General features: G+C 34.4%; 1 protein-coding gene across 12 annotated transcripts in view; it reads left to right on the top strand.

Moving 5' to 3' along the window:
- Positions 1 to 13,437, top strand: part of CACNB2 (calcium voltage-gated channel auxiliary subunit beta 2) — a 223,615-nt gene that overhangs the window by 199,807 nt on the left and 10,371 nt on the right. For all 12 annotated transcript variants that reach the window (XM_052696922.1, XM_052696923.1, XM_052696920.1 and 9 more), the window contains 3 exons: positions 2,445 to 2,525; positions 2,848 to 2,906; positions 4,464 to 4,573. In XM_052696922.1, coding sequence (XP_052552882.1) covers positions 2,445 to 2,525; positions 2,848 to 2,906; positions 4,464 to 4,573 — 250 coding nt within the window. The remainder of the gene's footprint in view (positions 1 to 2,444; positions 2,526 to 2,847; positions 2,907 to 4,463; positions 4,574 to 13,437) is intronic.

Below are 13,437 nucleotides of genomic sequence, written 5' to 3'. Positions count from 1 at the left end.
AAACATTATCAAGATACTAGGTAGCAGCCAAACTATGAAACTACTATGCTTCTACTTAGAAAAATAAAAAATAATCTTCAAAGTCTTCATAGCTGTTCTTCATTTGCTTTTAACTATTCAACATCTTCAGGCTATATATGCTGCTTCTAAACCGTGCCAAGTGCCACTGTTGCTAGTTCTTTGGATTGCTGACATGTTTAGGCAAATAAAATATTTTATTCTTTCTTGAACTCTTTTAAGAAATATCAGATCCTTCTCATTTTCAGTCACCAGTATTTTCTGCAGTAAGGTCTGTGGAAATCAGCAGCATTTTCATGCTTCTGAATAATTTCTTCATTAACTGTATTTATAGCCAAGTGTAAATGCTAAGGAAGAATTACACATGTTGATATGTATTGAATGCATAAGCTTCTTCAGAAGATGCATCTTGCAGACAAACCACCATGCTATCAGACAGTGATTAATTCCATGTCTCTCCATTCTGTATGATCTCTTTTATTCTATATCAGTCTTTACTGATTACAATAGCTTTTGTAATAACATTTGCATTAAAACTGGGCGGACATCCCAAACTAATCATGTGTGGTCTAACCACTGAACGTGAACCATGTGGTCTGAACTTTGCTAGTTTTTGTTTCAGATTCCTATTTGAACTTGACTCTACAAGTGAAAGCCGTATAGCTAAATGCCAGGACATTACAACATTAGATTCTTTAATACTAAATTGAAGAACATAGTTGTTTCCATTAGATAGACAGTGTCCTGCTGAAAGCTTTTTTAAAAATAAAACTGTTTCAACAGATTTTCGGTTAACCCCATATTCCATCAAATAAGATAACTTCTGTACATTCCCTGATTTTCAAATAGCCAGTTAACTTCTAGCATGAATATTTTTAACTGGGTTGACACTTTAAAACAAAGTTCTGTTGTATCAGTGCACTTTTGCTATAAACGCTTTGTAATGGGTTTTTCTTAGGAGATGACTCCAACACATATCAGATTATTAGTGATGTTTAGCAGATTATTAGCAAGAACAGCAGAAGGCTGCATTTTAATACTGGTGCAGCGTAATTGCAGAGTTTTGCTTTGAAATGTGTTGAGGTAGATTCTGCCCTGTGTAACATGAGTTCATCTGATATGCTTACAATGCCTTGGGCACTGGTATTAATATTTACTGATTATCTGATGAAGCTACAGATAACCAAAAATAAGATAAATTATATTTAAAATATAAAAACATTCATGAAAATGTTTTCTGTGTTTTAGACTGCTTTAGACTGCTGCTTGTTTAGCATTTTGTGCTGTCACTGTATTAATGTTTGTCCGTGTTTTCCTGTTTCGTAACGTATATTCTTATTTTAACCTTATTGTGAAACATCTTGGGATATGTTGAGTACTGAAATAATGAACAATGACTGTACTATGCAGTCTTGACTGATATATTTTTACTGCATAGGCATCTGAAAAATAGGCATACCATCTTTCTGTATCACCCACAAGTTCCTGGGTTTGGATTAGATATGTTTTTCCCTGAGACAAAAACAATCTTTCTTAAAAACAAAAAGCCCTTCCTGATAAGTCAGTGTATGCTACTCTTGGAGGTATATATTGATTAGCAATTTATTAAAGAAAATAAAATGGATTAATCTGCTTTTATGTTATTTCAATACCAATGTAAAAATTGTGGTAGTCTTTGGAAGCAAGTAGTCTTAACTATTTTTCTTTTTCAAAGTAGTTTTTGTAAATTATGCACGATACGTTAGTAAGTAGTTTGGTGAATACTGTACTAACACAGTCTGCTCTTTGGTGGTGATGGCACTTCCCAGAGTAAAAGTATTGGTATCCCAAGCTCTGTTTATGAAAATTTTCTTTAAATACTAACTTGATCAGTGATTGTTTTGTTTCCTTTTGGAAGTGAATTGTGTATGCAAATATGGAAGTCAGACCATGATCGCTTCCATTAGAATTTCCAGTGATGTCAGGTTTTGCAAATCAGTCAGCAGATCTGAGCATAAAAAGAGATGTTCTAATCTTCTCCTCTTCCTTCTTGTTTTACTTTTCTCCTTTGTAATTTGACAAAGAAAAACTTAGTAGGAATAAAGGTGTCACATCTCCAGAGACAATTGTGTCAAATCCTTAACTATTGGAATTAACCTTTTCAGTCAACCAGTCGTGAATTATGCAGTGGCACATGTGAATGTCTCCAGAGAAACATTTTAGAACTGCTCAGCGCAAACATGAAAGTAAATAGTAAGTCAAAGAAAAGCTTCTTCAGAAAGAAATCTGTGAACCTGTGAAGTCCTTGGGTTCCAATTTTCAGGAAAAGTTAATCAATCCACAATTCTTCCGTTGGTGACATCACTGGAAATTCAGAGTTGCTAATATTGTAACTAATATTTTACACTCTAAGTGCTGCAATGCTGAAATCTTTTTCTGTTTTACAGACAGAGCACATCCCTCCCTATGATGTAGTGCCTTCTATGCGACCTGTAGTTTTAGTGGGACCTTCTTTGAAGGGATATGAGGTAAGAGATCGTTGCAAATCATTTTATTTTGCCAAAAATATTTTGCATCATGTTGATTTGAATGTTTGGAGGTAATTAAGCTGAAAAATATGATTTGTATCATAGACAAAAATATAGACAGTTTATACTTCAATGAGATGTGTGGTTACATTCGTTTTATTTCATATCCAAATTCAGATTAGGACAAAATTATTTACATTGTTGTCATATTGTTCAGATAAAAGTTTTACTGTCAACTTCAATATCTTTTTCTAAATTGTTAGCATCAGCTATCATCAGTTTCTCCTATCTAATTATTAATTTCTTGTTTCTTTGCTTTTAGGTAACAGATATGATGCAAAAAGCATTATTTGATTTTTTAAAACATAGATTTGAAGGGCGGTAAGTACTTTGCATTATAAATTTGCTTGAGTTCTGATCCTGTTAGGTACTAATTAATTTTTTAAGGAACAATGACATACATACCCTTTATTTTGAGAGCTGGCTTGTTCTTCCATCAGGAAAGACATTTAAATGATCTTAAAAATTTGTTGAAATCTTGAAATGAAAAATTGTTTCCTTCAATGTTGCATAATTGCATTTGAAAAATGGGAAAATTCTTTCCTATACAACCTTGGAAGGAAATTGGCAGGAGAAAAATTGTCAATTAGTAAATAAAAATATCTAACCGGTATCCTAATTTACATGTTGGATTTCATTCTAAGGCTAATGGCCAAAAATCATAGTACTCGGTTATTTTTTTAGCTTTAGTTATATGAAGCCTGAATTTTCAAAATGGTGTCACTAATCAGTATTGTGGAAATAACTCCTGTTTTTCTGTATTGATTTCTGTCTCTATTAAATTTTGTCTGGTTATAGAAAGTTTATACACGCATTGAACTCACTGGAAAATGACTTTTTTGATTACATTTCAGATGAACAGCATCTAAGTATGTTTCTTAGAAAGTAGCTCCCCCTCTCCAAACCCATTTTCTTCTTTTAAATTGCAAGTAAAATCATACAAGGAAGAACAAGAGAGTAACATAAGCCTTTTTTAACTCTCAGCACTGGAAAAATGTGACCTCTAAAACTTTGTTAGAACAGAGCTGGAAGGGGAATTTAGCTAAAGGGTGCTTTTTGACCCTGGAAAGCAAAACAAACTGAGTTAACTGTTTTCCTGGGAAGAAGAATATGCAGAAGGTTATGTAGAAGGTCAGTGCAAACTGGAAGTAATCACTTATTTCTTGGCTCATCTTTTCTTCTAAACACAGAACTGAGCCTACCAGAAACTCAGCCCAGAGTTCTCATTTGCTTTTTCATTCCAGTGTTTGTTTCTTTATATTTCAGTCCTCATTTTCAGACAGCCAACGTATTGCTTGAACTTTCTGGAAAAATATAGGTAGCTCTTGCACTCTATTTAAAAAAAACAAAACAAAACAAAACAAACAAAAAAAAAACCAACAAAAAAAAAAAAAAAAAACAAAAAAAAAACAAGTAGTTAACTGAAGAATAAATGTAAGTATCGTGTGATTTGCCTGTTAAGTTTTACCTTCACCTGTTATCACTACATTTTTGTATATAATAAGCCAGAATGTCATTCAGTACCTTTGGAAAAATAAAAACAAAAACAATCAAAATAGTCTAACCACAGCAGGCTTGGAGCCACTAGGGAGTACATCTTCCTCACAACTCTATCATTTCCCTACCTCTCTGTCCCCAGACTGGAGTAATTTTGCAGATCATGATCATGCTACAGTTTGGTAGTATGCAGAAAGGGGGATGTCTTCTCAATAGTTCTTGTAACATAATTCCATCTCTTCTGTTCACTTTATGCAAAGCACACTGAGGTACCAAGGAGAAACTCTTTTTCTGTGTTCTTAGCCAACTTTTTATTTTAAGTGAATCTCTTTTCTCCTCAAAATAAATAGCATTCCCTTCTATATTATTTTACTTTTGCAGTATATCAATTACACGAGTCACAGCAGACATCTCGCTTGCCAAACGCTCAGTATTAAACAACCCCAGTAAGCATGCGATAATAGAGCGATCCAACACAAGATCAAGCTTAGGTAAGTACCTAGAATGATGCTACTTTCAAACTGGCTGTAAAGTTCACTACTCACAATTCTTGTAAGTTAAAAATAGCCTTCTCTCTGCTGTGAGAAAATCACGATTCCTGTAGTTCAGAAATCCTGTCTCTGGAAGTCATTTTTAAGTCATTACCACTTAAACATCATGTAGTGCTGGTATGGTTTTATCCTGCTTATGTACACTTCTCGTGTTTGCTGTTAGCTTCAGTGGGAAGTAGCTGCCATAAGGTAAATAAAATCTAAGTAGATGTTCCTCTGGTTAAACAGAGGTAACATTATCAGAATACGCAATGTTGATGTTATGGATATCAATATTATTTTTGATAAGATTCTGAGCAGTGGTATCTACTGATATCTTCGACATGAAAAAAAGACATTGAAGTACATGTTTCAAGAATTTAAAACTGATATAGCTTGGGCTGTTCTTTTATAAGCTTGTATTTCTTTGAAGCGTGCAGAGAGTTTGATTTCTTCTGGACACATATTTTGAAATATTATGAATCTGTGGGACAGGAAACAGAGTTCCTTATCCCTAGCTTTATAACAGAATTTCTGAGCATTAACCGTGTATTTAATATTTGCATAAAATAGCTGTCTTTTGTAGAATCTTATTCTTCCACACAAAGTTCGACTTCTCTTTCTTGAAGATTTATTTCTGAAAACTCTTGTTTTCAGGTATGTGGATAATGTAAATCTTCACACAGTCTGATGGCTTCCAAGTTTGTCTCATTTTGAGTGCTTTCAAATAAATATGTAATATAATATGTAGTGAAATCTTCATACACAATAATTTTCTTCCATGTTAATTTCAGTTTTGTGGCCAAAATCTGTTTGACAATGTAGTGAAAAGATAGCGATATTTATAAATTGAATTGAAAATTTGTAGTAAGAATGGATGTCACCTAGTCATGGAGCGTAAACAGAACTGCTGTGATTGGTTTCCCAGCCTGAACATCAACGCATGGGTTTACTCTATTGTACAAATACATGCAGTAGTAGTAAGCACATCATCTACTCCCTGTACTAAAATATGCTCATACTTGTTTAACAGCTATCAGAAAAATACGTAAAGGAAAAGAATCTATAAAATAAATGCAGCTCAGTCTTGTTAAAAAAGAACAAAAAAGTGAATGTTTGCTCTGAATTGTTTACTATTATGTCCTGGAAAACCTTACCCTTAAGACTATCAACATTTTAGATAAATTTAAAATGGAAGTACTGACAGAATCTCAGTTGGAAACATCCACAACGTATATTTGTATATATAGAAATGTCTGTATTTTTTGTAACTAAGACCTATTATTACCTAAGATTTCCTAAGATTTCATGTTATAGATCTGGTTTTCTGTTGATTACAACTCCTAAAATGTACCTGATTTATAAAACGATTTTGATTTACCTTGGGAAATGTTAGTTAGAGCAACTAGGTCACTCTTAACAATGAAGTTCGGGCAAAAAATAATTTTATCTCTGTTGAATTATTCTCAAAACCTTTACTCCAATACTCTATATGCCTTATTATCTTGCAGGGTTTTGAAATTTAGAAGTGAGCTAAAGTGTATTTCAATTATATGCTTCTGAACATTTTTATGAAAATTGTGAGAAAACATGATCAAATTACTATAAGCTTCAGTAGAAACAGCAGATAGCACAAGCCAGGCTTTGCATCTAAATCACTTACAGTCTAGACATGACTGATCAAGGTCCAGTGCTGATACTGAGTCCCCTGCAGATTGGATCAGGACAGTGAAACTCAAATAAAACAGGAAAGTATTTATGTTTGTTTTTATTTTCTACTTTGTTGGGAGAATTGAGTAAAAAGATGTGAATTTAACTGTGCTCAACAAAGCACAGTTAAGAAGAAGAAGGGAGAAAGGCAAGAGGTGTGAGACTCCAGCACAGAAATTGCTGGATTTATGGAACAGGAGCAGGAAAAGTTGAAGCTATTGATGAAGGGGATTTGGTCCAGGCTTGGGCAAAAACTTAGGATGAAGAAAACTGGTTAGAAAAGAAGTCAGGAGGAAAAATGATGTGGTGGCAGTGGGCTGGAAGGAAAACTGAGAATAAGATAAAACAACTGCAGTCAGAAAATAGACCTGATTTATTAAGTCAGTTGGAAAGCCATTGTTCAAGGGCAAAGAAAAGAAAGTACAAGGAGTATTACAGCCTGTTCCGTAGCTTGCTGTAACGTAACTCAAAACAGAAATAGAGTCAGTAAGAAAACAGCTTTGTAGCCATAGGTGTCCTCCTCTACCAGCGGTTCAACAAAGAAGATGACAGCATACCACTGCTATGAGTACTTAGTTAGCTCAAGTTGCAGACATGGGTGGCAACCTCATACTCTACTGTGGGATTTTTATTCTCAGTTTGTATGATGAATTTGTTATATGTGTAAGTTACCAAATGTTCCATTATGAGAATATTATTAGGTTTACAAATGAGAGTTATCTAAAATAAAGATTAGGAAGTATTAGTGTAAGGGTTTATTGTTCAACATGTTTGTACTGTAGTTTATGTAGGCTGCAGTTTGGTCTTTGGTCACATGTTTGCAGACTACTTTTACACCAGTCTTCTGCCTTAGCTTATTGTTGTTGTTTTTTTTTTAAACGCACACATTACTAATGGAAAAATGGAATTGCTTAGTGACAGAGGTCAGCCACTGTTTCACTTTCTTGTATGATGTATGAAGCAAGAATCTTGAGGAAAGCAAAGGAAATACTGTAAATGTAAAATGCATTTTCAATTTAAATCTGGAACAAGGCAGAAAATATTGATTTGACTAAAATTTTTTGTGGCAAGTAAATCTATCAATTTTAACAGAGAAGGTTTGTATGAAACAACATAAAATTTTGATCAAAAAGGTTATCGCTCATCTTCTACTCTCAAAGCACTTAACATACCAGTAATTAAAACACATTTGGGATGTATGATACCCAGGGTCAAGCTTCTGCTGCAATTGATATGGAAAAGGGATCTGTGTTTCAGCCTGAAGAATAGTGAGTGCTGAACGCTCTTTTTTGGTTCAGCAGATATTATTTCTCTATTCAAAAATGGAATAGCCCCAGGGGGAGAGGAAGGTCTGCTGCCTACAACCTGATAGTCTTTAAGCTGAAGTATGATATGCCATAATCTTCTATTTTGAATCTCAGCATCCAACACACCTCTCCCAAAATTCTTATAGATGGCAGGTTTTGTTCCCACTGTGTTTTCTGTACACTTCAGGCATAATTTGTAGAGCTATTAAGTATTGGGGCTGTAACTGAAATTTGAGCCTTGAACTTGTCAAAAAATAACACGTAACATCAAAATTAGCATGTTCCATGGTAACACACTGGTTTTCAAAATGCAGATGGAAACCAGGCAGTATTTTATGGAGCTGGAGCTACTGCTGGGGACCTTGCAAAATACCATTCTTATGGCTCTTTGTTCCCCAGAAGTCATCTTATTTTAGACTCTTCTCTAGCAGTCATTTAACTAGGGAGATATTCTCTTCATTCCCAGCCTAGCATGACGATTTTGTCTTTTCTCTGGAATCAGCACTGATATCATGTACGTAGTAGCATCAACAATGTCCTGAGTCTTAGTAGTGACTTTTAAAAGAAGCAAGGTTATGTTCCGTTTTGAAGAAATAATCCCCAAACTCATGATTTCTTGTAGGATGGCTTCCAGCTTCCTAGTTGGCAAAGATATTTTACTATGGTAATTATTCTGAATAATCAGGTACAATATTTCTGGAATTGATCCTACCCTCTCCTAGATGAGAGATAGCTTGTGATTAATCTCTGTCACTCCAATCTGGAAAATAAAAATTATTCCAGGCTGTCACTGAACTGGGACATTTGAATGAGAAAAATCATTTTATTGGAGCAGTCAAACACTACCACAGTAAATTCCATAAAATAACCTACAAGAACTATATTCATTTAGTTTTCAGAGAAAGATTAGCACAATATGCTCTGAGATATCTAACATGGATTTGTCAACAAAGGGAAAGTAATTGATTCAATACTGCTGATTATTTGAGTGTATGGAGTTATGCACTGATTGAGACAGCATTCTTACAGAAACAAAATTAGAGTGTGATTCCAGAAATCACTATCTTATAGGCCCTATCTTATAATACAGTGCACATGAGGTTTGAATTAAAACAGCGATCTTAGCATTTCCTAGTTTTTTAGTATTACCTTTGCAGTTGATATATGTGTAATGTATATTTATATATTTTTATAATATATACAAATATGTATTATTAGAAGTATCATTAAAGATATTATTAAATTTATCAGTCATAGATAAATCATTAAGGTTCAGGTTACCTTAGTTCTTTTCTAGTACCTGCTACAAATCTGCTGCAGGAAAAAAGTTTTCTTATCCTGTTTTCCCATACATAATGTAATAATAATAGATCCTTTTCTCCCAATTACCTCTAGAAAAAGACAGAATTTCTGTCCACATCATCTACAATGATTTATTTCTTGTCCAGCTTTATAGAAATAGTATGTATTGCAATGAAATTTGATCTTCCTAATGAAGAAAAGTTGGAGTTTAATTGAGTTGGGTTGGGTTGGGTTAGCTCTGAATGAGGGTTCTTGGCTTCTTTGCTTTAGGACATGGGAGATGAGTTGCTGTTTGTCTGTTTCCTCCCTGAACAGCCAGGAGAGCATGAACTGAAACCTATATGCTTATTCCATGTCTTGTATAATTTAAAAATGGCTTTCTGATGCAACAAATACAACTCTCCAGAACATCTCTGTATTAATTGAGATCCCTTCCAAGTGCAGTGGAAGGCAATTGCTTTCTCACCCACCTTTGTGTATGAATACACCATGGACCTAGGCAGTCAATTAACTAATTATTTTCACATTTGTGAGCAGCTGTTGTAACTGCAGCAGAGAATGCTATTTCTTACAAATTTGAAAATATATCTTCATTTTTTATGTAAGGCCCTTGTTCTTTAAAAGAATTAAATGTGGTACAGATGTAGTGTACTTGCTGTGTCAATACCAAAAACTGCTGCCTGGGCAATCAACACCTCTTACCTTATCATCCAACCTGGGTTTGTACTATGGTGCATATTGTTTAAAAATGTGCGTAACATAGTAAACAGTTGAGTAATCACTACTATTTGGAACTGATTTAATAAATGAAATGATTTCAAGGGGGCATACACAGTGTGATAATGAGGAGTAGGAATTAGCATGAGGAATTAGGTTCACAGGATTATAGGGAAGTCTCAAGGGGCTTAATGCTAGATGCCCATTGACTGAAAGTTTGCTTCCGTAAAGGAACGAGGTAAAAACAGACTTGGGGATTTGATTCGTTGGAAACCAAGGCTACAGCTAAATATTTATGATTCTTAGAGCATTCTAGTGTAAAACTAATCTATTTAAGGATCTTATAAAATAGTGATTAGCTCATAAAGATTTAGTAGAAAGGTGCAGTTTCATTATTCTCCTATATGAAAACTTCCTCTGTTCTTAAAGGGAAATATTTGCTTATCAGTACTTTTATGAGTTTAACTAAACTTAAGGGCAATTGTCTCATTTCTCTAAAAGCCTAAAAGAAATCTGTAATTTCAAAAAAGGACTTTTCAAGCAGTACAGTACACAGTTAAATCCCATTCGCCTGAAAATCAGTCAGTCCCAATTGGCTTGGTTAAATTTCTGCATGTGCACATGTCATTTGCAGAAACTGCTGAACGAGCTTCGTGTTTTTGCTGCATTTCTTTGTCAAAATGACCCAAACCTTTTTCTCATCGTTGCTGTGTATGTTACACTTGTTATAACCTTGCCTCATGCTGTATGCTTTGTACAAGAACCTGATTGTCTTGGCTTTTTCCATTCTTTGCTTCATTAATGCTCTCCCTTTCCAGATGTTTTGGGTATGTATAAAAGCTTGCAAATTACTTTTCCTGCTGTTTTGTGTTCAGTGCTTTGTTGTACCTCACAAAATCACTGTGTTTCTAGTAACTGGCTCACTGATAGACAAAAATCAATGCTATACGGTGTTGCTAATTTTTTTTGTTTTGTTGGTGTTCTTTTTTTTTTCCCCTGTAAATTTTGCCATTTTTCCTTACTTAAGTAATACTAAAAATGAAGTTGAGATGGACAAGTAAACACTAAAGATTAGGTTTTTCCACTATAAATTTCTAAGGTGTTTAGTCTGTATATTTTAATGCACACATTAGTGCTAATGTAAAATGTCACTGTGTGTATCATAAATTGATTGCAGTCAAGTGACTGTGAGTCTGTTTATTTGCTGCTGTGTACCTAATTGTATGTGCATAAGTAGTAACAAATCAGGCATTATATGCACCCAATTTGCATGTTCAATCAAATGCCTACCTTTGGAAATCTGTCTCAAGATAAATATAAAGCTCCCATTCACATCATTTGGTTGATATCCCAGAGTTTTGGTTTTTCAAAGTAAAATAGAAAAGCTTGAAGAAATAGTAATGAAGTTTCAGTGCAAATTTCAGCATTGTGTTTTGTTTCTTGATATCTATGTGAAAGTCCAGTTAAATGCTTGAAACTTTAGTAACAATTTACACACATACGTAACATACGTATGATAGCTTTACGTATTCTCCATACTTGACAGTTTAATGTCAGTTGTTTTACATATGACGTGTTTCTAGGAAGTGTAACCCCAGAAAATCAGATTTAGGGGGAAAGCTTAAAAGTTAGCTAGGGTTCAGAAGGCTACTTTCCTCCTTACAGAGGCCATGGAACAGGAATGCATAATTGGGATTTGACTAAGAGTGTATTTCTGTTTAAAAGCCTCAATTATCTAATGTAGATAAAAGAGAAGGAAAAACATGTTTGATTTGTCATGAGAAATTCTAGTTGTCTCTTTATGATGTACAGAACTATCAGTTGTAGGCATTACATTCTCAGATTTGATAAAGTAACCGGCTAAACCTCAAGCAGCTTGGGATTATCATGAGGATGTGGCTTTATGTCATTTTACACACAGGTGGGGAAAGACTGGCATAAAGATCCTGAACCACCTTTAATTTATCAGCCTTTTTTTGTCTCAGAATGCTTTTTTGAGTTTTCTGCCAGGTCAGTCTTGTTAACATCTGACGTCTTTAATGAATTCTCCAGGTAGTTCTGAAATAGAAGTTTGTTCTGACTTTCCAAAATTCTAACTTACAAATAATTTTGTGATACAGTATTGTCAAAGTATTTTAATGAAATTTCCTGAAGGTTTCTAAAGGACATATGAAGAAAAAACAAGTTATTTATTTCTTTGAAATAGAGAGAGCTCTCAGCAACACATCTCTGCATTTTCTCATGGTACTGCACTGACTTACATATGATTGGTAATTATATTGGCATAAAATGTGTGCTAGAGACTAAGTAATATTGTAATTTTTAAGCTCATAGATATGCGTATAATAACCAAGGTTACCTGGACATGTAAATGAAATATTTTCAGCAAGCTAAAAGATGGAAAATTTAAAAAAAAAAAAAAAAAAAAAAAGCTGAAAAGAAAAATTATTGCAGTTAAATGGCTGTGTAATTGCAGCAGCAGTATGTATAGTGGAGAGGTAGAATATAAGGACGGTTTCAAGAAAAAATGCAGGTTCTTCTGGAAGCTGGAGAAGTATACTCCTAGGGACTGAAGACTGGGACCTCATCAGAGACTTCTGTGGCATTTTTTCACCCACTCTTGATTTGAGAGGCAGAAGCACATGTTAGTCCAGAAGCCATGCAGTGCTTGTCCTTGAACTTTTCTGCTATACCAGAGCTGAGAAAGATAAATACTGAAATGCCCTTTAATTGATGAAAAAGATCTCTTTCCACCTCCAGACACAGGTGGAAACTTGTTGGTTCATAGGACTATAGTTATCTGCAGTTATTGCCCTGAATATGATTCACAACAGAAGATAGTAAGGCATCCTCAGCATTAGCAAAGTATTGCTTCAAAAAGTATAGCAGGAAATCTTAGTATGCAGTGACATATCCTACACTGGCAGTAGTGTAGCAAATACTACTTCCCCAGCCAAAATTAAGACATGCTGTCAAAAAAACAGATTTTGCAGATACAGTTCGTCTTGAACAAAGGTTTTCAGCTATCTGAAATGGTATTAAAAATTATACATTAGCTGATATTGATATTGACTGAAGCATTGAGCGTGGTTTACAATTGCAGGAAAGCAGCTCAATCTCATCATCAGAACAGTCAATACGCAGAGACAAATAGTCTCTGATGTGTTTATTCTAATTGGTGCTTGGACTTAAGTTAGACGTAGACTATTGATTATCTTCTAATAAATCACAGAGGTAATGATATTGAATCATTCCAGCAATATCTATACACATTGAAATTGCTGAATATGTGATCATAAATGTGCCAAGATCTATCAGAAGTCCTGTCTTCAAAAACATGGTCCTAATTCAGACAGCAGCTGGGCCATTGTGCTTTTATTGACAAGCAGGAAAGCACACACTGATGCTCTCTGTTCCAGAACACCATGCACATCTTAGAATCTTCTCTGTTGTAAAAGACTGACATGGACTCCGCCATAACAGGAGATAACTACAAATGGATGGAGAGGATCTTCAATTGATCCAAAACAATGTTGAACTCCTCCAGTACAGAATACCACACATAGATTTTCTGCTGGCCACTTAAGATGTTACTTAATTCATGAAGTGATTGTAATATTCACTTCTTAACTTGGAGCAAAAGACTTTAAAGTAAATGGAGATGAAAGATGAAATTCTCTCTCCTGGAAATTTTTCAGCCTTATTGTGCTGCCAAATTTTTATGCTATTCTAGGAAGACAAAAATTTATCTCCTAACACTTCTTGAAAAGGGCATCTCTCTTTAGAGAG

Source organism: Tympanuchus pallidicinctus, unplaced genomic scaffold, assembly GCF_026119805.1.
Source record: "Tympanuchus pallidicinctus isolate F22 unplaced genomic scaffold, pur_lepc_1.0 scaffold3, whole genome shotgun sequence".
In the NCBI taxonomy this organism is placed as follows: Eukaryota; Metazoa; Chordata; class Aves; order Galliformes; family Phasianidae; genus Tympanuchus; species Tympanuchus pallidicinctus.
Note: the sequence above shows the minus strand (reverse complement) of the source record. Positions and strands in the feature narration are given on the sequence as shown.